The sequence below is a fragment of the Nomia melanderi genome, chromosome 12 (genome assembly GCF_051020985.1).
Source record: "Nomia melanderi isolate GNS246 chromosome 12, iyNomMela1, whole genome shotgun sequence".
NCBI lineage: Eukaryota > Metazoa > Arthropoda > Insecta > Hymenoptera > Halictidae > Nomia > Nomia melanderi.
This window is the reverse complement of record NC_135010.1, coordinates 7619878-7644645: the sequence shown is the minus strand read 5'-3', so window position 1 is coordinate 7644645 and position 24768 is coordinate 7619878. Positions and strand designations below refer to the sequence as shown.

The window sequence follows — 24768 nt, the reverse complement described above, 5'->3', positions numbered from 1 at the left end:
TCTCGTCTTCGGAAGCATCTTCGTCCTTGTTTTCATCCTCCTCTTCCTCGTTGCTCCCGTTCGTCATTTTCCACTGTTCAACGATCATCACTGAAACCAGAGGACACTTTTGTCCCCGTTCCCCTTCAGTATGATTCGTTATGCCGATTGTGTCCTTTTGTCGTTTCACGTTTTCGTTTCTGCTCGTCTGTTTCGCGTTGCCATTTTGTTTAATTAGAATACTCTCTCTTTCTTTCTCTCGCTTTCTCTCTCTCACACTAGATTTCACTCTCGCTTCTCTCTCATTCGTTTAGCCACGCACCGCACTCACTCACACTTATCTGAGAGTAACAATTGACATACGTTTCGTAACTTTCCTAGCGTCTAGACAATGCTTCTCTACATTGTCTTGTATTTATATACTTCGATTTGTTATCCCCCGTCTCCCATTTTCCCATTTGTTTTTGGAATTTTTCTCGATATATCTTACAGTTTACAGCGGTGCTCGGTTAAATCTTAAGATTTCGGGACCTGATCCACCAGACGGGTGAAAATCACCCATTCCTGATTTCCCTATTTTGCAATTGTTGTAAAGATAACAGATGTTTCTCTGAGAAATCATTCAATAAATTGATTTAGCAATACGAAAAATGAATTATAAATCAATTGAAGTCTCTTATGGACTCTTCAAGTTTCTATAGAGGAATTTCAAAACGTCAGTTTAACTGCTCGTAGCAAAGGGACGCCGCGAACACGAAACATGAACATGAAATGCAGAAAATATCAATTTCATTAATTTCAATTTTACCTTCTCAAATGTAGTGCCAATGGATTGTCGAGATTGTTGCAATTAAAATGAGTCTAAACACCATGTAAATCGGACTAGTTTCACCCAAACGAAATTGAAGGGTTAACTACCTCCGAATCGCCGAAACTAGAGCTCATATTAAGCAGAAAAATCGCAATAAACTGAATTGCTTTGATACTGAAAGACAATTACTGAAATTGAAGTTTTCATCACTATGCCATTATTGTTTACGTTGCAGCACCTCACTGAAGTGATCATCTGTTTCCCTTCCGCTCATTCTATTCATCTGCTTCCCTTGCCTCAGTAGAGACCGATCTTAGATCAAGTTGCATTGACAGTATGAATTTGAGACAGTCAGCGGTAAGAGAAGAGTGAGGAATATTCATTAAAATTTGACCGAGCATCGCTGTATTCGGTCTCGACACCATGCTGGAGTCACGGCGAGCGACACGTCGCTTCTCGAGATCGGGAGAAGTCGAAGAAAGGAATGGAAAGAAATGATGAAGAGGATGAAACCGAGGTTTCCTCGGTTTTCAAGTGTACTGTAGGGAGATCACTTAATGACTAGGCTGAGGAATTCGGTTGATCGATCAGTTTTCTTTTTTCTCCATCAATTTCCTGCTGATTTTATTATCTTCCTAATATTTTCGATCGTTAACAAGTTGAATACCGTGGAGGCCACCGGTGACTCTCAGTCAAATTACTATAATTCACTCAGTTAAAAGATGATTACTTGAAAAGACTTCTATATTATAAATAACGTTAACTAATACGACGGCATTCAACTAAATCATGCGATAATAAGATTGCAATTCAATCAAATGATTTAACGTTAGATTTTTTCATTTTGTCTGTTTTGCTCTATGAAATCGTTATAAATTAAATCGTTATATAATAAATTATAGAACTGTAAATTAGAAGGATTCTTCTTGCCTCTGTGTCTATCCACTAGGCATCAAGTCATCTCCCAACTGTACGATTCGTCGCGTACCGTTTCCGGTTCGAAGGGGATGACGCGACTGACGATAACGGACGCCGCCCCGAGGATCATCCGATCGATCTCGGCGCCGACGTCCCTCGATCTCGCGATCTTCCTTCTCGATCGTGAGCGTGAGTTTCCTCGACGGCCATCCGGGTTCCGCGATAGGCCGAGAATTCGATACTTCGATCGTGGTCAACGTTTAGGGCAGTTTGACGGTGTTTCATCTTCGATCCCTCGTTTTTCTCGAGGTACGCAAGAAAAGCAGTTGATAAGAAAAGGAAAGTTCTATTCGAGCTTTATAAATAATGAACGATCTTATAAGTAGAATAACATTAATTAAAATATGCAGCAGTATTGAATGATCAAATAATAATAAGATATTCTTCGTGAGTTATCCAACGATTTATTCTTTTAAAGAAAATGCAAATTACGGCGTGATTCATTTCAAGATTTCGTTTGTCTCCACTTGAAACCTTGATCGAGAAAATGCAATCAGGAGCACTATTCTTAGTGCAATATTCTTATTATCCTTGGATATTAACAGGGTTTAAATGTTTTCATCAGAAGGAGAGACTTTGAGAAGCTTCAAAAAATAAATGAACCGATCGTAATGTTAAAAAATATACAGTCTACAATGAAACGAGCATATAAAAGAAAAGTATGTAACATGTTTGAAATTATCGTCTATTCGTCGCACTAGTATACAATCACATGTTATAGTTACAAACAGGTAAAAAATGCAACATCCAACTGAATTTACACACGTCCTTCCTTTGAATAATGGAACCCCGAACATTCTTATATTTATCTGAACGTCTTATAACTTATGAACGGAAGCAACGAAAACTCCGATCACCTGGATTCCAGCGATGATCTTTCTCATTGTTAAACACGCTTGCTATTTAGTATAATGAACAACGATAAAGAACCACAGAAATCAAACGAACGAATCAGATAGCATCAAACTACCCTCAACGATCTTCAACCCCCAACCGTTCCCCGCACAAACAACATTCAGCTCGAGAGACGAGCTGCGTGTAGGCCCGATCCGGTACAATCGTAAACAGTCCATTCGATGAGTTCGATGAAGCGTCGATGAAGGCGTGGCGACACCGCGACGAGAATTTCGCGTAGGAACCTAACGAGAGAAACAGATCGACTAAAACGATGCGTCCGAACGATGTGTCCGCGTCCCGTGTAAAAATCGCCGAATTGCCCCGTTCCCTCGACGATCCCTTTGCGACCGAGTGAAGAAGACAGACAACTAGTAATCACAAGTTTCATCGTGCCATTGTGATCACTGTTCGCAATTGTTAACCTCTTAACTGTGAACGGCGAATATACGCGAAGAAATACCGATTCTCTTGTGTAACCACGAGTGTATTATTGATTTTTTAGAAAGAAGTTGTTCGCATTTTCTTCCAGTTTCATCCAATTTTACAGCAGCTGCAGATACTTGCTTCGACGAATATAACCCATTCGAGATGAATTATACACCAGGTGTGTAATGATCATGAATTTGTATTATCAGTTAGAAGTGAAAAGTTAGATTACTATGTTAGATAGTACTATAAGTTAAAGTTGTGTAAAAATTGAAACGCACTGGTTTCAAGGCAAGGTGAATATCAAGATCGTCGGGATTGCAGAAAATGTTAATGGTATAAGTGATGATGTCGAGTGTTCGATCTTGGGGACCTTTTACAAATCACCATGATCTCGAATGACTTGAATGATTAATCAACATTCTCGTACACGAACGAATACACAAAAATCTGAAATCCGTTACTATCCAATTTTAAATCTTAGCTGCTAAAGACTGCTTTCAAAACTAACTCCGATTTCAAATGAGTTGAATGATTAATCAACATTCTCATAGACCAACGAATACACAAAAATCTTAAGTTCTTCGCTATCAAATTTTGAATCCTAACCGATGATGTGTTTCAAAAGAATCTTAATCTCGAATGGGATAATCGTCAACCCATCTAGCGACACAATGTAGACGCACACTTTCAAAAAGAGCACAGCTAAGGGGTTAATTACGATGGAAGGAAGATGAACGAGGGAATTGATGGATCAGGGGTGGCTGGGAAGCGAGGCAATTCCGACGGTACGTCCGTGGGCTTAATTAATCCTAAACGCAGCGTCGGAGAGTCACGAGAATCCTCTCCGTTCTGCTCGAGGGAAACGGACTGATCCCCCGTTCCCGTTGGCTAGATTCGCTATTTTAGTTTGAACCGCTAGTTTCGCGCCTTTTGCTGCGCTAAGTATCATCCGTTCCTTATCTGAAGTACTTCAGACCCGCCACCAGCAGGAACTTCTCGATGAAGAGCTCGGAGTCGAGGACGGCGATGTGCGCGGCGCGGCCGATCAGCGCGTTCGCCGTCGCAGGCAACGCGTGGTGCACGTCGTATCTGACCAAACTCACCCCCGCGGTGGACATCACCGGGTACAGGATGTTGTTCACCATCTCGCGGTACGCTGCGCCTGCAACATCGTATCAGTGACAACGGGAACGTCATTTTGATGTAAGAGTGACGGTTTACTTTTTCGCTACTACGGGTGACTATAGTCACCGGTCGCAAAAATGGAGACAAAAATTAAGACGATGTAAACAATAAGAAAAGTACGTTCATGGAAAAATTATAAACAGATTGTTATGGACACAAATCATTTTGCTTTTAAAAGCAGCGTCACAACGGCGTTTTTTTAGATAAATCGCCCCGAATACTGAAGACCGTAGACTGTTTTTTGCAAAAACCCGGTCGGAGAATGCCAAGCGGCGCGATCGCGCTTATTTCGGTTCAATTTAGAAACTGAACGACGCCTTTCCATTTTTATAGAAACAAATTTTAAATAGTGCGATCGTTGCATTATTCCAGTCTTAAGTGAATAATAACAAAAATAAAAATGAATAATTGGAAGGAAAAGAAATAAATAAGCTTCATCTGATTCTACGATAGACTGCCACTTTTAGACGATGTAACTGAGAACCGCCATCGCGCCGCTTGGGTCTCAAACGGTTAATGTTCTCACTTTTGGCACGGCGCTCCGTTCTACACGAGGGACTTCGCGGCGAGGCCCAACGTAGCGGAAGGGTTAACTGTCTTAAAACGGTTTCCAATAGAAATTTGTAGGAAAAATACATCTGTTTCATAATATACAGTGGCGTTTAAAAGTCCTTGGCTAGATCGTTTCTGGTTAATTGAGTCCATGTCGCATCGACGTGCGGCTGTGATTAAACCAAAGGATATGGCGACGAAATACTAAGTATAATATGTTGAATACTATACATTAAATTATTATTATACTGGAAAACAAACATTAGTTTCTTTTTTAAACGCTCTGACTGAAAATTTTAGAGCATGCTGAATTATTTATTTTTAAAAGGATATGTATACAGAAAAGGTGGTGTTGATTTTATTACAGTATTCTCTAGTGCAATATGTCATTTATACGTAATGAGGAAAAGTTCTTAGAGCCTTTATTGTATAAGAAATGTTCCAAAAACGGAAAAATGCTATTCTAGCTGTCGAAGAAGTAGGTGGTTATTATTATATCGATTTTGTACTGGTGGCTTCGTTACTAGTCTACTGGTTTATATTTTACTGATATTGGATATGTGGTTACAAGGCGATTCTACAGGGAGCTAAAGGATTGATCTCTTTAAGGGTTTTCTCTTTTGCTTTGTGAAATATAGAGTAATAATTGCATGATATAACCGTTTGCACTGGAGAGATGAATCTTAGTCACCACTTGATTTACATATGTCTCTTCAATAGTACATCAGAAAATATTGAATATTTCTAGTAAACAAATTTTGGGAAAAAAGGAATAATATAAAATGAATTAAAGACAATATATGTATATCCTGGAATTTTCTATAAAAGAAAAATTCCATGTTCACTGAAAAATCGCTAGTATTTTCAATAGAAAAATATTCAAATGTTCAATGAGAAATTATTCCGAAGGATGAATATCAATAGCAAAGAAACGGAATAACCAGATCAAGATAAGAAATCCAAACTTAGTTTCACTCCATTTTATCGATTAAACTTATACGAAGAGCAACGAATTCGAACAGGGACACAGGATTTAGCACAGTATATTATAATGATTAAAGAACTCCCTTCTGCGGCGGATAAAACTGTACCGTCGTGAAAAGTACGGTCGATTACCTTGATCGGAGGTGTCTCGCACGGCGGCTTTGCAGAGCTCTATGCGCGCGGAATGTAGCGGCACGTATCGATCCTGCGCGCTGCCGCAAAGAAGAACGTGTTTGAACTTCTCGAGATTGCTCTTCTGACTGAGGCGGAACATGAAGGACCGTCTGACATCCGGCGCGTCTTTCATAGCCAGCTGTAGCAGCGAGTCCGATTTTTTCAGTTTCTGCATGAACCACATGCCTGGACAGGGTTTGAGATCGATGGTCTTGTTAGTCCCGCTTTCGTTCGTTTCGTATCGATCGCGTTTATTTGAAATTATTAAGACACAGTACCCGCGTTAACTAGACCACTGGTGTTGTAGAGTGTACCCAAATGCGGGCCGCTCAGACTGAGAAAAGTGTGCAGTCGCGGTAGAAGCGGTCGCAATTGAGGCCGCGTCAGAGCGCTTCGTATAATGATGGTCCCTAAAGAGTGTCCGATGAAGCTCACTTTTGTCGGGTTCAGGCCCGACGTCTCAATATGGTGTAGAATCTCGTCTACCAGTCGGTCAGTCATCGTGTCGAAGTCCGAAAAAGTGTCGCCCTGTTTACCGAATCAAAGGAAAGTAATTTAATTAATTCAATGCTTATCGCAGGAATGATCAGAAGCCTAGCAACAGATTTTCCAATGATTGTCCTATGTTAGAAATTTATAGAAAGCGACGTTGAGTTTCCCTGAACTCTAATAATTGTTTTTGACCGATTATTTAGTTGTTAAACGATCTTAAACAGTTTCAAACGATCGACAACCAAACCAACACATTTACAGCTACAAGTTTCATTGAACTGGGTATTCGAAAACAATTATTACTTCGTTAAAGTAATGTTTCTCAAATCGTTAATCAGTCTTAAACAGATTCAAATAAGTGGAAACTAAGTCATACATTTTCAAACATTCGTTCCAAACATGACCTCGTCTATAAATAGTAGTTTTAAAACAGCCAGTCGATCGTTCATCAGTCATCAAACAATTTCAACCAATCTCAAACTATCAGCAAACTTTCATTGAATTTGATAAACACGATTTAAAGAGTCGTTAGGTTGGTCATATTCGTTCAGGCTCACCTGGTTCCTCTCAGACATTAAAAAATCTAGATGCGCGCCGGGAAGACACAGCTCCAAGTAGGTCTTGACGAGACGCAGATCGGCAGCATTCCCCTCGAGACCGTGGACGCAGATGATCAAGTGGGCACCCTCCGGCGAGAAGAGCCGGTACTCGTTGCTGATGTGGAAGTACGGCATGGTCGAGGCCAGGGTCGGATAGTCACTAAGAGGTAGGATAGTCACATTCGATCTTAGAGGTTTTACCGACGACGGGGTCATGAGGTCACCGTATCCAAGGGAATGGGCACGTTTATGGAAACGCAACTGCGGATCCTTGCGTTCTCTAGAGGGGATAAGGTAGATAAAGAGAAACTTAACTACGAAACATAAAGACAGACCCGAACAGCGGACGAAACTGAAGAAGCTGCTCTCAAAATATATCAAATCAACTCAAAACACATACGAAACCAAAGAAGAAAACAAAAAGGTGCAAAGAGAAATCAAAACGAACAACACTCAAACTCTTATACCCAAAAACTTATACTCTTATACTCAAAACCAATCAAACAGCTAATAACTTCCCCAGCTAAAAGGTGTTCAAAAGAAGTAGCCAAATGCAGGACATCGCTAAGTGCACACAAAGTCGCACCTGTAGATCTTCCCGGAGAAGCTCATCTGTCTTTTGAACTCCTCTTTGCACTTCTTGAAATTGATCGAATCGTCCTGGGTAGACTGTAGCAGCTCCTTGCCCTCCTGATAGCAATCTAGACAGATGTCCCTAGCGCCGTATATAGGTTCCCTCCCTCGTTCCCTTTCTCTTTCCCTGTTCTTCTGCGGGCTGCAGGGCGCGGTTTTCGTTTGTTTCGGGCTCCTGATCGGCTTCACCGTCTCGTAAACGTGATAAAGAGGATTATCGATGATCGCTGGCGGATCTCTGAACTCCTCCGGCGGCGGTGGCTCGTCCTGGAACATCTTCGGCGGCGGAAGTCGCACCTCTTCGTAAGAATGTTCCTCGACTGGCTCTTTGGCGGGCGGTCGCTCCTTTCTGGGGACTATCTTCGACAACTTCTGCCGCAGCTGCTCGCTAGACAGCTTCGCGTTGCGACGCTGCTCGGAGCTAGACGTGTCCCCGCTGCTGACCCAGCCGGAACATTCGGACGTGAGGTTGCTGGAGCTCGAGCTCGTGGTCGGGCTGCTCGGTCTGCTGGACGGTGGGCTGAGCGGATTCGGAATGACGGGAAGATTGTTGCTAAGGCTGTCCTTGCTATCCCGGATCGGCATGCAGGGCAAAGAGACCGCGCTCCGCGGCACCACCACCTTGTTCTGCGCCACCGGCACGCTCGCGCATCTCAGTCTTTTCGTGTTCGGTAGCGGCCCGCCCCCGCTTGACGTGTCCGACGGAGTGGTCCCGTTCGTCGCCGGCGCCTCTATCGGGGACTTGATTGGCTCCACCTGCGATTCAAGGATTTATGAATAAGAGCGAGCGAAGTACGAAGTGGAGAAGATTTCAGAATTTAACACTGGGATTACCAGATGGGTCAAAATGATGCACTTTGGGTCTCTTTCGCAATTATAATTGATTGATTTAGATAAATACAAACTAGAATATAAGGGGATTGAAAACTCAATCAATTTTTATAAGTTTTATAAGAAAATGCAGAATAATCAATTTTACTGATTGGTAGTTCTAGTGTTAAGAACGCAGTATCCCCTAAACTAATTGCAACTACTAACAAACGAATATCCCACTTTCCGAATCGCTAGAGAAATTTCTAACCTTGGCTTAATACTAGATTTACAGACGTTTATTGTACAGTTTACTCTATTATTCATAGAGAAATCAATGCTCGTTTGATCTCTTTAGATCTTGGAAATAAGAGATTTAAAAATTAAGACGCATATTCCTATAAAAACGACCAAAGTTGCAAGAAAGTTATTATAATACTGCACAATAAATCATCCAAACATTCCTCTCACAGGAATCCCTAAAACACATCAATCTTAATACCTTCAGAATAATCTTATTATTATTCTCCACCTCCAAGACACTGGTCGTAAGCGCTGGGGGTGGATGCCGGTACTTGGGCAGTGGCGCGACCGCCGGATCCTGGTACGCGGGAGGCGGAGGCGCCGGCTTCCGGTTCCTATGGCTGCATTTCCTGTTATCCTCAGCAGGATGATCAACATCCAGAACTGGCGCGGAATGCGGCCTCCTCCCGTGTCTCTCCTTCCTCCTTTCCGGCCGTTGCTCCTTCTTCGGTTCGGACATGGCTGTCATCACCTTATAGAACATTTCGTTGGTCACCTCCGTTTTGTCGTCGATCTGCGCTCTCCTGTGCGCTTCGTCGTAGCAAGGCGGCGCGCCGTTCCTGGGCGACTTCATCGCCGGCCTCTCCTCCCTCCTCCTCGGCCTTTCGCGGCGGAAGTCGCAGTACTCGTTGCGGTCCGCGTCGTCGACCAGCCTCTCGGTGCTCTTCGGCCGCCTCGGCCTGTCCGGTTCGGCGTGCGTTCGGCCGCTGGTCCCGTTCGTGCGGTAAAAGAACGAGTCCGTGGTAGCCGCGGAGTAATTCGATCGTTTGTACAGGGGGTCCGTCATCGCCGGATGACCGGCCGGCATTCCGCCGCCGTTCATCGACTCCTGGATCTCGCGGTTCCGCTGGCCCTGGCTCGAACCGGTTTTGCCGATCGTGTGGTACCTACGGGACTCCAGACCGTTCGCCTGATTGTATTTGCCGCCCGTCTGGTGGGTCTGTTTCCGCGAGTTGCCGCGGTACGTTACGCGGTCCAGGGTCGCCGTGTGCAGCGGCTGCTGCTCCTGTAGGAAGCTGTCCCCGTTCACGCTCTTGCCCGGCAGGAAGCTGTTCTGGTCGGTCACCGTGGACAGCGGCTGACGCGTTGCTAAGCGGTGGCTGCGCGGCTCTAGACGGATCCTCCTTGTGTCCAGCGAGTGGTAGTCTGAAAGGGTTTATTGTTAGTTGGAGGATTTTGGGTGATTTCTAGGTGGTACTAATGTAGTTTTGGTAAGTTTCGGAGATATTTTGTTGAAGTTATATGAGATAGACGACTGGGTGAAAGAGTACTTCATCGAGTTTCTATCTTTGATGCTGTTCTCTACGTAGAAGTTTAGCCAGTTACATCTACTTCAGCGACAAAAATACGTATGCCAGAAGCTAATCTGTTAATCTCTAAACAATGGTCATAGTATTAGATGCCAAGACCTATATAGGAATATAGGTCTACGTAACCTACTTATCATCTCTAGACAGCACAATGAGATATCTCGTCTCTACAGGCTACAATAACTGATCCAAGTGGACCCCCATCCCCTTCGCCTTTCACCGCGAGAAACCCTACTAACGCCTTCACCAGTATCAAATTTCGACCCGATACCTTCAGCCTTGTTCTCGGTCCAGCAGTCCGTCATCTGTGTGTGATCTATGGTTCCCACGCAAGTGGGCACCGTCAGTGTCTGTTCGCAGGACTGTTTCGAGGGCCGGTACCCTGGCAACTGTCCCCCAGGAGGTAACTCAGGGAACATGGCGGCTAGTAGCGACGTGATGGAAGTATTTTGTGGATCAGCCTGCTGCTGCCTGTTTAGCACCAGCATCTGCGTGGACTTTGCCCGCGGCAGCGGGACCACTGGCGTCGATCCTAGAGAAGGATTCGGCGCCGAGCACGCTTGCTGTCCCGAAGGAGGGAACAGCGTGTTACTGGACGGTGCTGTCGACCTCTGTCTCCCGCGAGAAGGCACCGTCGCCGGTGGCGTGGCGTTCCTCGCGCCACCCCTTTGTCGAGGGAACAGCTGAGTAGACACCGACCGCGGCAGAGTCTTCGGCGAGGTCCTTGGCTGAACTGGAGCGATCTCGGGTCCTAGTTGGTCCAAGGATTTGCTGTGCCTCGCGGGTAACGTGGAAGGAGTCAGGGTCAGGCGACCCTGCACCATGCCTATGTCCTGGTTAGCACCCTCGCTCCTGGGCGACCAGATACCCATCGAACGCGACTCGAGGATCGCCGCTATACCGCAGCTGCAGTCGTCCATTCCGGGAACTGGAAGTTGAGAAATTTTAGTAGACCCGTTGTGGAATTGTTGGATTATATTTTGGTTTCGTTAGTTTTCGTTGGGTTGAGGATGAATGAGTGTTGCATAGATTATTGCATAGATTGTTGTATAGATTGATTTAATGGAGTGTTCCTCTGGTAGAGATGAAGATGTCTAATGATGAGATTGGAGAGAAAATGAATTGAAGATTATTAATTTTATCAATCTACGAGTTAATTCTGGTGGTGATATTGGTAGTTGTGTATGATTAAGATTAAGTTGCACGATTGAAGAAAAATGAGATGGAAACGGTCATGAAACAGTGCAAAGTTGATGTTTATACACTCTTTTTTAAATTACGAAGATTATAATTCGTTGATTGTTTTTAAATATTGGTGTATTAGAATTTTGTTTTACCGAATTGAAGATAGAGGAAAAGAAATGTGGTAGAAACTATGTAATGATTAGAACAACGCTCACCGCTGTTTCTATGCCTCTGCTTCATGTCCACGTACTGATCCTCGAATATCACAGGCAGCGAGTGAATGTCCCCATCCAGTTCTGGACAGTGGACAGGTAGAGGTGGTAACGACATTAGATACCGTGATCTCCTAGCGGCCTCACTGACTGCCTGGTAAGACTGGTAGTTCGCATCGTAGCAACCCCAGGCTGAAGTCCTGGGATTCTCGAGCACGAAGAAACCTTCTGCGAAACGTTTCACCTAAAAACCAATTTTTTAGTTACATAAATCATATAGAAATGATAAAGTTCGTGTCTCTCTTATAGGCCTGTTATTACTACCTATAATCTAAAATACCGTTTACTACAATTTCCCAAGTACGAAACGTGTTACTTCAGACACACTGAAACTATCTAAAAGGTCACAAGACATTAATACTTTTGAAGCTCTGCAATTTCCATGAGAAATATCCTATTCGATATTAAATAAAGATAAACTAAAGCTATAATTCGATTTAAAAAATACATATATAAATGGCAAATAAAGGTTCCAAAGGAAACAATAGTAGAACGGTTTCTTACCCTCAGTTGATGATGAATCCTAGCGAGATGCTGATGAACGGCCTCACGTCCCGAGAACGCTTCCAGAAAATGCTGCCAGAGAACAATATTTTGTGCGCAGAGTTGAGCGATATCAGTTTCCTCCGTGTCCATCATCTGTAATCACGCGAAAGACGCTTCAAGATCACTGAGCAAACCTTCGTAGAATTCGAAAAAAATGAGAAAGGAAACGTTAAAAGAGTAAAAGACGATCGTGACGAACAATATCGAACAACCTTGGTAATTTCTTTGTGCGTATTCTGAGCGAGCTCGAGCGATCTTTGCTGGCATGACGGGAGGAGCCGTGCTAAATCAGCTAAATCGCTGAGCAAAGATTCCCGTGCGGCAAGGAGTAACCTGATCACTTCCTGTTGAACCAGTTTCGCGTGCTGTATCCTTGTCGCTGATCCGACACACTTCGTCGTGGTTTCCTACGAAAATGTTCTTTTTCAATGCATCTCCTTTTATTTGTCACGTTTAAGTGAGATGATAGGGAATCATTACGATTATTCGTACTCGGCACGATTAAATGTGCCGAGCAACTTGATTCGAGACTCACGATATTTCCCAACGAGGCGTTATTATCGCCGTTCGCTGCGGACTGTTTGAATTGCAGCCATGGCTTCCCTCCGCGCGGCGCGCTGCGAGAATATTATTCGGTTGATTACCTTCTCGTGATTTTAATTGAGATACGACACCGTTTCGATGGCATCGGGCGTGATGTATGAGAGAATACTAAACTGACGGAATAATTGAATAGTGCTTCCAGCGAAACCTATTTCACGGCCATTTTCTTGCGCTCTGTCGCGAATTTTGAGCCTACCTGACAATGATGTAATTACATTCTCGGAGTTTCTACTTCGTCACTTTACAGGAATTTTATTTTCTGTGTGACTAGATTATTGGCTTAAGGTTATTACTAAGAAGTGATGATTCATTGACTCTAGAACATGGACTTTTCGTTACTTTCATTCCAATTATTCCGTGCAGCATAAATAATATGTCTTCTATGGAACTTTTCTAAATATATTGCAGAAATAATATTTCTCTAGTGAATCCATTTCAATAAATAAGTAATGTATATTATATAAATTACAATTTCATAAACCGGCTTTCAAATATGCAAATTAAAATTCTATTTCCTTCATTAATTCTGTTTACAAATTAAAAATAAACCTAAATCATATTAAACTCTGACAATCTTACGGTTTTCAATTTTTTCAAGATCTTAGGACATGATAAATGTATAAACTTCTACAGTGTAATTATAAATAAATATTTTTGTTTAATCTTATTATAAAAAGAACATTTCGATAAGAGACTCACCAACTCTGCACGTAGTGAAGTATGCTCTTCCTGCGCGAAACGGCGGAAACGAAAAGTTGTAAGAACAGACAGAGACGATCCTGGTCAGTAATAGTATGATTATAAGTTACTTAAAATAACGGGGTGATACAGACTTGATATAGGGCTGGTGGAGTGCAACGAGGCAGGCGTGGATCGTGATGGATACCGCGGCGAGATGGAAATAATCGAAGAGTACCGGCAGATGATAGTGAAGCCCCTTAGTCGGCGCGAAGTTCAGCTGCAACGCCCTACAAAGCGAAAAAACCAGACGACGCTCGTCAAACCTTCAACCTGTGAACGTTGAGGCGCACGCGGCCAAGGTTATCGATCACTTTATCTATTAGGTCTGTAGGGAAGTTCCGACACCTTGAAAGAAGTTCACGGGACGCTCCGTTGTCTATATCTATACCAGAACTTTGTAACAATTATCTGCTGTTTGCAGACGCTTTTACGTAAACCCCAAACTTAAATATTTACATTAAAGCTATATAGTATAACCTTCCTCCAGAGTCAATCACGAAGAAATTAGTAGTTCCTATAAAACCCCAACGTAACCAAAATAAACTAAACACAAATCACAAACTGTACCTTTCGAACACGACAAACTCAATACTCTGAAATAATTCCTTAAAATTGTTTAATACAAACAATTCTGTCACGAATTCTTAACAGAAATAGCCCCCCCGAAGCCTATTCAATTCAATTTAATACAAACAATTCTTTGACAAACTTCCAATAAAACTTCCCCAAAAACTTCAATACAAAAGGAGCTACCATTCGAATTGCCCACTTTGGAGGTCAACGAACTTCTCCCCAGGACATCAACCTCAAAGCCTTCCACTTCTACATCTATCTTCAAGCTATATCTCCCCAGGCCCCGGTAAATCCCGAATCTTCCCATTCAGCGTCCAAGCGTAACCCGAAAATCCCTCTCGAAATCCTGAACGGGCACTCTGTACGCCTTTCGGCGACGTCGGTGTCCCACGGACCTCGTATAACCGGGCCGGCGTGTAGCAATCTCCCCGTCTGAGACCGCAATATCGTTTCCCGGGGAGATCATTGCGATCGTCGCGGATGGCAGGCCTCACGTGAAGGACGCTGCGCCGCGGCGTCGACGACGGAAGACTCGCTCCTTACCTAGACGACACGCAGGCCATGTTGCCGGGCTGTGTCGGCTCGCTGAACCATAGCTCGACGCCGAGATTGAAGTGGGTGCGGGAGAGCACCTCCTCGATCTTGTGACTGTGCACGAGCACGTGCGCCCGGAATAGGACCGAAGTGCCGAGTGTCACCTCCTCGTTTCTGTAGAGGATCTGAAAGCGCTTGCTCGTCCCAGGCGCCTCCAACGAGTCTGGAACAATGGACGGACCGACCGAACGGTCGCGTCTTCTGAATTTCGGTGTCGCGAGAAACGGCGGTTAGGGCATGGGGGAGCAGGGGGTTGCTGGCAGTATGCGGTTGTGTATGATTTGAGTGGATGCTCGTCTAGATAACCCCTTGATACGCCAGGCATAAGCGTCTGATGCATCTTCGGAATGAGTCGCGTCTCGGTTAGAGGGATAGGTCATCCACATTGCTACCGTCGCTCTTGGCTTCTGCGGGGAGGCCCGGCGTTTGTTGCATTGTTGGATGGGATTCGTGGGTTTTGTTGGGGGTGTGTGTTGCAGGGAGCGCAGGTTCGCGGGAGTTGTGGTTTTTTGGGAGTGATTTGCGACGAGGTGGGCGATGGTTAATTTTTTGATAAATTTAATTCTCTTTGGTTCATGTGGGATTGTGTATGTCGGGGTTGGCTTGCTGGTTGCTTTAGAGGATGGGAATTGTACATTTGTTTATATTATTTTTATTGTACTTGTTTAGGATTTTGTTGTTTTTATTTATGCGGAGGTAATGTTTTTAATGTTCGTATGTATTTATTTGTTTTCCTTGTTGCTGCAAATTTTAGTCGGATCGAATAAATTTTGCATGTAATTAGCATATAGATGCATGGAATCTACAGGTTAATAATCACAATTTAATCACTCGAAGTTGCCGATGAATATTACATTTTTTGCATACTCTGCGCATGTAATTACTCTGCTGACGAAATTGAATGTTGTTTGGAATGAACTCGGAGCTCCGTGAATCAGAATGCACTTTCTCTTACAAAAACCAGGCAATCTCGTAATTAAATGTCATAAATCTTCATTTACATTTACCGTAGTTTCAGAGAACTTCGCAAGCGAAATGGCGGCTACGTTGAATGTGTAATCCACGGAACGCGACTCTTTGAGCGTTTATATTTAACTTTCCCTACAACAATATTACTTTGATTTATTATGAATAGGCTGCAAATGTTTCTGCAAATTCCAGTTTCTATAGACAACTTCCGAGAAAGTGGAGTTTTATTTCCTGCAGATACAGTTTCTAGTATTATATTTCATTGTGTCCTTTAATTTTACAAGCAAATAAAAGTATAACCATAAATATCTACAGTCTACCTAAAATAAAATATGATAAAATGTAATATGATAAAATAATTTGAAAACAGTCCAAGCTTGCCTGAAGTTTTTCATTCACAACCAATGAATAGGAATAAAATTCTTAAAAATAAAACCTCCAATGAGCATAAATTTCTATTGGTCTATAAAGGTCGGAATTATCGTGAACATCCGCTGTCAATTTATAATTAAGTACGGAGCGACTATGATTGGTTTTTTGTCCGCCCATTGAACAGCCCATTTGCAGTCCACAATGTCTGCGACTCGGAGAATCGTCCCACGAACTTTCTAATGCTATCGCTGTCGGAGTGCAGTTCGGTTTGAACTAGTTTGCCGTTGTCTAACTGAGAGCCGGTAAGTGAATTCAGCCGGAGTTTTCTCTGGCGAGACGAGTGCAATGTACCAGAAACTTTCCCCACCCCCCTCTTCCCGCCCCCGCTTTTCAGGGAGCAAGAAAGTTCAGAGGATCGCTGGACACGCGACGGAGTTACATCGAAACGAACGTGATTCATGGGAACACACTTCTCTCCTATTGTCATTCTATCGTATTCTTGAAAACACATCGATAAAAGATTGTTCCCATTTGTTAAACATCTTTTATTTACTGGAATCAACAGTCTAATCGACTGATTAAAAGATTAATCGAAAATTTTAGTGTCAATTCGTATGAAATTAAGACGCGCATTGATTAAAGTTGGATTGACTTGTGATTGAAGCGTGAACTGTGGTAGGACCGTTTTGTTATTCAATTTTCAGAGGATTATATGGATCCTAGAAATATTGCAATGAGAAAGCTGAAGAAGCATACACCATTGAATATAGATTTAAAATAAATCGAACCGAAGAAACTCAAAATAACATATTCCTGTGCATGAGCATTTCAACTGTGCTTCATCCTTAAATACACAATTCTTCTAAACATAAACATTATCCAATCAATAATCTATAATCTACAGAACCAATTCGTTTCAAGAAGACAACCAATTCGTCTCCTTTCATCGAACAAATAATAAACTCACTAATTCCCATTTCACCCTTAAACAACTCCGAGGATGAATCTCACCCCACGAATATTGGCAGCCACGAAAAAGAGGTAACATCTCCGGCCTCTCGCGAGTGTAAACGTGAAAATGAACTTCATTAAGTTAATGATCTCTCGGAGTCGCAATTGAAATGCACAGCGATGCACCAACGAAAATATGCACTCACGGTTCCGTAGCTGGTTAACCTCCACCTTAACAGGGAGTTTCGGCGACACTCGTAGGGCGGTTCGGATCTGGTAATACCTGCGAAATTGGAAATCGTCGATGAGCTCGGCTAAGCCCTCGCAATTACGGGACCGAGTCGCGCCCGGCAAAGCGTGGAAAGCCGGATCCGCTTACCCACGCTGGAACAGGTCGACATTGTAGAACTTGCAGAGCTCGAGGGAGAACTCGAGAGTGGCCTGTAGATCGCTCATCTCGATCCCCGCGATGCCAAGAACCACCACCCCTGCGCTCCACCCCTTTCGGCCCTCCTGAAGGAGCGGCGGACTCTTAATCGCACGAAAACCAGGTTCCGCCGCGACGGTTCACTGGCGTAGACTGGTTAGGTCCTGGCCGAGATCCTCGGCTCGTTCCTGCCATCCTGGACGAACACCTCAGCGTCGATGCCGCCCTGGAAAGAATTATAATAAATTTGTAGTCCAACGATTTCTTCAGATTTCAGAGTAGTTCTCTTGTTGGAGGTTTAGATTATCGCAGACCTAACCTAGTTTTTCCTTCGAGCTTTAGCTTATCACTAACCCAGTTCTTTTTAAGCTATGGTTTATCACAAAGTCAGACCTAACCTAGTTTTCCCTACAAGCTATAGCTTATCACTAACCTAGACCTAAGCTTTTCTTAGATTATTATTAATACTGGGTATATGGATATTTATTGGACAGTTTATTCTATTGTTTCTAGAGCAATTGATGTTCATTTTTTTAGATGTCGGGAGATAGGGGTTGAGGAACAGAAATTAGGATACGTATCGTGCAATTGAATCAATAAAAATTGACATGAACGTTTGACGAATAATGTTTATAATTCGGTGTGCGTTAAATTGATGTGTTCTGTAAACCTAGTATTAGTGCGGACCTAACCCAGACATTTTTTAAGTTTTAGTTCATCACTAATTCAGACCCAATCCAAAAATAATTTCAAATGTTTGTGTGGGGCAGTATTAAGCGAATGGCAAAAATTGGGAAAAACTTTTGTTAACATTATTTCAACGTCAACGGAATAACGATTTTTCCGGAGAATTGGCAAACCGGGTTAACAGGAATTTTTAACGAGTTCGGGTGACACTTCGATGGTGGACGCGGAGTTGTCGGACATTTTAAGAACAGTCGACGTCGTACAGCGTGAAGAGAGGCGGCTCAACGTGGCGGGTCGTTGCATTACATTAAAAATGATAGAGATTGAAAAATATGATTCCGCCGTGAGAGATTGATGTCGATTTAATTAATATAAAATACAGAATAGAAAATGCAAAACATATCACACTCCCTACATCCCCTATATCCATACTTCTCTAAACCGAACGAGAAAAGGTAGGCGCTCAAACATTTAATCGACATCGAATAACCACCAAAACCGACAGTAACGGAAATTCCAAACGAAGCGGCAAACTGGAAAGCCGAATTCTCGCCGGCCGCGCAACGTTAATTCGAATCGTTTCATTCCGGCGAATCGTGCCGGCCATAACTTTAATTAGAGCACGCTCGGAACGGGATAATCCTCGGTTCTAAACGATTCAATTCCGCGAATTCGGCCGGGCACAGTTAGCTGACGGCCGCGAGACAAGCGTCAACGGGAATCCACGGCGGAGCTCTTGAACAATTTCACCCTGGGTCGCTTTCGAGAAGTTTTTTTTTTCGAGCTGTTAAGCTCGGCGATGATTCTCTTTCGCGAAGAAAAGCTGTGTTCGCGAACGGTCACAACGATCGTTAAAAAAAGAGAGAGGAGGAGACTGGGTAACTGGCGACTCCCGGGGCCTATTTGTCGCGAGAGAGAGGCGGAAGAAAAAAACTTGCTCCCGTAACACGAGCAGCGCACAATACACCTTTATCCACTCGTGCTTCGCCGGAAGTTGAAGCACCTCCTGGACGAGGCTCGTCGCTTCCGTGCCGCTCGTCGAGTCACGAGCACTCCATCCATCGAGGAAATAATTTATTTGTTATTGTGTCTTAGAGCTGGTTCGAGCTAAAACGCGTTACAGTGAATCGAATGTTTTATACAGTTGAATAGAAGGTGATGAAACTTTGTATGGATGTTGATGAATACATTTTTTATGGGGGATGTGAACGTTTCGTTGATGATTATTGCGCTAGTTTTGTATCGCAGAGACAGGGTGAAGTATGAAATCTGTGGAAAATGCTGTATTCTCTTTGAAGAATAGGAACGTTCTGATTTTTGGGAAAAGAGATTACTGATATAGGTTTGATTTTTTTCAGATTATATTGGGATATGTGAAAAGCGAAATTTTGGGTCTGTAGATTATATTTTTAAGATTTCTTTAATTTTATTGTAAATACCTCACTGAATTTTTATTTAATCCTGAATCTATATGAAATGTTAGATTGTTGAATAACTAAAATGCAAGCTTCATATAACAAAGAAGTTTCAATAAAAACTATTTTCTGTTACTCCTATCTGAACAATCTCCAAATTCATGATAATTCAAGGTTAATTCATCCAAATAATATAGTCAAAGAATATCCTATCATAAAACGATAATACTAATGTATCAAACAAATACAGAAAACGGGACCAAAAAATGGTACCCACATACGAATGCATAACGAACTACAACGCAAATCACACAAAATTGAATCAAATTATTATAATTGCACATTCATCTAGCTGAATCTTGCCACATTAAGTAGCGTCATTTATAACACACAAATGTTTTTGAGCAACTATCATTAAATCGAGTGAACTACGGTAAACCGGCTGCGATCCGGGGTCACCGGTGACTCCCACAGCGTCCACCGCGTTAAAATCAGAGAATTCCCAAATAACTACATCAACAAACATCCCCAGCATCCAATATACTCAAAAAACAAACCATCCCACATCATCGCAACCTGGAGTCCCGAAAACCGCTCCATTTCTAGATCAATTAAACCAATCGACCCCGGGAGCCGCCAGAAAAAACACCAGCCGATGACAAAGCGGAAACCAGACCCCAGACGAGCACAGAAGAAAAGTAGAGAAGAGCGAGCAGTAGTTAATTAAAAGAAGTTCCGGCGGCGGTCCTAAATTGGTGAGCAGATAGCGGCGCAGAAATAACAACCAGTGACAATGGTTGTTCCTCGTCCCGAGGAAAAGTGATTCAATGCACTTTGAGCCAGACGCGTCCGTGACACGACGACGTTCGCCCGCTCGCTCGCTAGCTCGCTAGTTCGTCTGTCTCTCGACGCTCGCCTGTCAGGCGACCAAACTAGATTACGCGAGAGCCCCTGAAAGTGGTCAAAGACGGGGCAGGCAGCCGCTACTCGCTGCCATTTCGCCCTTGCTCGCTCGCTCGCGCGACAAGGAGTGCAGCTCCTCTTTCCCTCTCTCTTTCTTCCTCTTCTCTTTTTTTTAGTGCTCTCCTTTTCCCACCCCCGGCCCGCCTTCCTCTCGTTGCACACCCTCTCGCGCGCTCTGAGTGCGTACGCCGAGTTCGTTGATCTTCATCTCTCTCGAGGAAGCGTGCACGCGGCCTTCGCGCGTCCTTGACAGTGGCGCGCGACCGCTTTCAGCTCGAAGAGTCGTCGAAGTCCCCGGGGCTTCGCCGGCGGATTTTCATTTCCGGTCTTACGGAAGCTCCCTGGCAAGCTTTGACCACTTAAACTCGCTCCTGCCGGAGGAAAGCGTAGCTAACTGGGGAGAAGCGATGCCGAAGTTTCCGGGAAAAAGTCGTTTTCATAAGTTTATTGTCATTGGATTTTTATATTGGATTTTTTATTGGGTAGAAAGTTTGCATGGTTTTTTTTGTGAGAGATGAAGAGAAGAATTATTAATAGACTTTGGATTTGTTAATGAAATATGGTTAGTTAACACGTTGAATGTCGTACGGTTTCGTAGAGCGAAATACGGGATGTGGACAAAATATAATATTAAATCATTTGATTGAATTGCGTTGTTATTATTGCTGTATTGGGTAGTATTATTTATCGTATAGAAATGGTTTTAAATAATCATCGTTTAATTGCATGAACTATAGCAATTCGATTTGGTTGGTTACCGGTGGTCTCCATGGCGTTCAATGTGTTAATAACCACCGAGGTGGATCTCGAAATTAGTTAAATAAGAATGTGTAGAGTGCTGGAGGATATGGACATCTTGATCTTGTTGCGATTCAGTGATTTTTGTATCTGGCTCTTTAGTGAAAGAGGATTTTCACGCGATTTTTAAGAAGTTGGATGAGTTTCAAACCCTTCAACAATCTCCCTGTCCCGTTCTTAGCAGAGATTTCCAATCGGATTTTTAAAATACTTGGAAGAGGTTCCGCTAGCTAGTAATATTTTCGCATCACGTTTTTAGTGGTCTGAAAACTGTCGCTTTGATTTCTACAAGACTTGGATCAGCTTCAACCCTTAGCATTGTAATATTTTTGCACACGCTGTCTAGACAAGTTGTCACTGAGATTCCTGAAGATCTTCAAGAAGTGCGATGAAATGTAAAAATAACAGTAAATATAAAAGACAAAAAAGTCACAGATACGATATATAAAAACGTTAAGCAATATTACACGATGACGTTAGAATTAAGGCTATTATTTTCATCAATTAAATTATGTTTAATATCTCACTAAAATAAACTCAATCTTCATGTTTTCAAACTTTTTCATATTCAAACTTCTCATCATATTTTCAAACTTATCCATATTCAAACTCATTTCTATACACATAATGAAATTAATTGCCCCGCCACATTGCATCCGTGTATCCTTAAAGCAAAATCAAAAACTCTGAAATCGATGCATAAGTGGTGTGTTCGGTGAATAACGAATACTCGGCGACGATTTCCGCGCGTCAGCCGGTTCACATGCAATTAAGTTAGTTTCTCATCAACCTAATCCACACGATCCGTCATTCAATGAATTATTTCGAGCCCAAAGCGAATCATACTGTCGGTTCTCCGCCGGGAAACGGTTTTCACGGCCTCGAATCGTATCGCGTAAGTACACGACGCTCGATGTAGGCCAGAAACGACTAGTGCCGCTAAACTGGGCCACGGTGCGTCGGCCTCGGTTCTAGAAATACCATTGCCACCGCTTCGAAACGACGGAGAAGCATTCGTTCCCGATGAGAATTGCTTGAAAGCAGCGGCGCCGGAATTCGCGAAACACGGGACCAAAAATGCCTCGCGCGTTCTTTACAATTTAACGGGAATTTGAGGAACGGTCGTTGCCACCGGAAGGTCCAACCGCATCGAAACAAATTCCATCGTTCGTTTGAAACATGGAATTACAAAGTAGGAGAAACATTTCAGTTGCGCTGAATTTGAAAGAATTCGAAAGAAGTGTTTTTATTGTAGAAACATCGTTTGAAAGTGTGAAATCAAGTTTTGCGAATTTTAAAGAATTGAAAAGGCTATAGGTGAATTATGAGTATACAGATTTTAAGTGGCCTGAGATCTTAGTTCTATGTGGATTTTGCGAATGTTGGTTGCAAAGAAATTGTGCGGTATTATACAATGGGAGATTATTTTGAAATGGAGTTGGTATGGAGCAAGAGGGAAACGATAGTACGATGAAGAGATTTTCATCAAGGTTTAATATTACAAAGGAAGAATCGAGTTGCCTTTGAAGATTTAAAGGATCTCGTGGTATTGGGTGAAGAACCTGCGCTTCGTGCACGTGCAGAAAACAGTTCGATCGTCCGGACGGTTCGAAAAATATCGTGGGAGTTTTATTTATAGCCGTTCATACTTAATTTAACCAGGCCTCCTACGGCTAGGGAAACGTCCGAGGCGATAAAAAGATCGTAGAAATCTGTTATCGTGGTTATTTCTAGCTTGTTTCCTGGCTGTGCTATTATGTTGATTTGTCGAGGCCATAAAGAATGTCCACTAATTGTTTCAAAAATAAATTATTTCGATACTCAAGAATTTTAGTTCCAGATTCAGAAATTAGTAATATAATCGTTGAATAAGTGTTCAGGTAATTACGAAACCATAATTGAAACATATGGCAAATGAAAGGTAATTTAAAAATTGTTAAATTGAATGAGTAAATATATTCAATATATTTCGACAAAACTCACCGACCACAGAAACTTTAATTTCCAAGTAACCATCCACAATGTAACAAACTCAAAATAAAGATAAATATAAAAAGCCCTCTCAGCCCTATGACGTTTACACTGTTGCCCTATAAAAACTCCCACTGCTTCCTTGGTATACAAGATCTGTTTTAAAAATAAAATGATCCAGTTTATGTATAAACTGTAAATTATTATTATCTATTTATTGTCACTTCTTTAATGAACTTAAAAAAAAAGCACAAAAATACAGCGATATTTCTTCGCCGACAAAGGTGGGCAAAGTGTATTATACTTTACTGACGACAATTTATATGACCCGACAACAAATTATGTTTTGCAATAGTAACAGCGATAGCAATTCGTAATAGAATGAAGTTGCATTTCAGTAATCTTTTATTCATTTCTATGCATTTGCGGAGACCTTACAGATGCAAATTTGTATATAATACAAAAGATATGCAGATATATGAGCGGTTTTTTTTTTAAAGTGAAATAAGTCCATTAGTAGTTGAAAAACCGTTCCTTTCCTTTGACAATTGTATTAACCATTGTTGCATTACAAAATTTAACGGGATTACGGTGTTACAAACATTACCCGAATTGATTAATGTTTGCAAATATTTTTAACTTGATAACTTAACTCTTAATGTACGAAAAAGTGCACTTGCTCCACTTTAAAAAGAACCGGCTCATATATAAAATATCCAAAATCCTTCTCACAATATTTCTTAGAAAAAATCTGTGACAATTCTATTCTCCCAATCCCATTCGCAAAAATCCAAATTCCCATAAAAATCCATAATGCACTAATTACCACAGTGCGAATCTACAAAACTTACAAAACCCCTGAAAATGTAAAACTCCCCAAAATGCACACTAGAAACCACTCAAAACCTTATTCCCCTAACATCCGTCCAACGAAAACCACTTTCCGCCATAATTCCATCTTCCCGCTGCCAAAAAAACTGTAAAATCCACAAGAGTCGAAAACCCAGCAATCAACTGATTAACCAACCCCGTTCGTTTTAGCTGTACAAGCGATTCACCCCCGAACCGTCTTCGCCCGGCACTTACAAGAACAGGCAACGCTGACAGCGGCGACTACGACCCGTTAACAACCGGCGACTACGTCGGAGTCGACCCTGAACAGCCTTCGAGGTTTATTTGCGTCGTAATCGACGATAACGTCGCCCCCGTCCCGTGGCCGGGCCGACTTGGGGGATGAAGACTAAGCGGAAGGTCGGCCCGAATGGAAAATGGAAGAGAAAACGGATGCGAACCAGCAACAAGGGGGCTGCCGAGCACCGGCAAGTGACGAGAGGAGCAAGGGGAGCGGCGGGGGAGTGGAAGATTGAAATTTCGTATTGATTAGAGTTTCGTTTCGGGGTGAATTTTCGTGGCGGGCGGGCAGCGAAGGGGTCGACAGCCGGTCGGCCGACCTTCGTTTTCTCTTATTCGGTCGCCGGGCCGAGTTCTTGAAATATTTGCGATTCCGTGTCGCGCGGTAACGGGCAGACCGCTCGGGTTACTGCCGGCATCCTGCGCCGGGTTTG

At 42.8% G+C, this 24768-nt stretch overlaps 1 protein-coding gene across 13 annotated transcripts in view; it reads right to left on the bottom strand.

The window, feature by feature from the left end:
- Positions 1 to 2434: 2434 nt before the first annotated feature.
- The window catches only part of LOC116426273 (protein FAM135A), a 48237-nt gene continuing 25903 nt past the window's right edge, over positions 2435 to 24768 (bottom strand). For 7 of the 13 annotated variants that reach the window (XM_076372881.1, XM_031974990.2, XM_076372882.1 and 4 more), the window contains exons 2-17: positions 17322 to 17595; positions 17149 to 17225; positions 14600 to 14813; positions 13576 to 13710; positions 13442 to 13471; positions 12675 to 12756; positions 12349 to 12546; positions 12098 to 12232; positions 11537 to 11777; positions 10408 to 11064; positions 9026 to 9972; positions 7667 to 8469; positions 7039 to 7360; positions 6268 to 6517; positions 5948 to 6175; positions 2435 to 4256 (exon numbers count right to left, since the gene is read on the bottom strand). In XM_076372881.1, coding sequence (XP_076228996.1) covers positions 4051 to 4256; positions 5948 to 6175; positions 6268 to 6517; positions 7039 to 7360; positions 7667 to 8469; positions 9026 to 9972; positions 10408 to 11064; positions 11537 to 11777; positions 12098 to 12232; positions 12349 to 12546; positions 12675 to 12756; positions 13442 to 13471; positions 13576 to 13710; positions 14600 to 14813; positions 17149 to 17225; positions 17322 to 17398 — 4602 coding nt within the window. In that variant the 5' untranslated portion in view covers positions 17399 to 17595 and the 3' untranslated portion in view covers positions 2435 to 4050. Of the gene's footprint in view, positions 4257 to 5947; positions 6176 to 6267; positions 6518 to 7038; positions 7361 to 7666; positions 8470 to 9025; positions 9973 to 10407; positions 11065 to 11536; positions 11778 to 12097; positions 12233 to 12348; positions 12547 to 12674; positions 12757 to 13441; positions 13472 to 13575; positions 13711 to 14599; positions 14814 to 17148; positions 17226 to 17321; positions 17596 to 17688; positions 17706 to 23215; positions 23538 to 24230; positions 24342 to 24768 lie in introns of those variants that run through there. The other 6 variants (XM_031974991.2, XM_031974996.2, XM_031974993.2 and 3 more) reach the window with 6 other exon arrangements.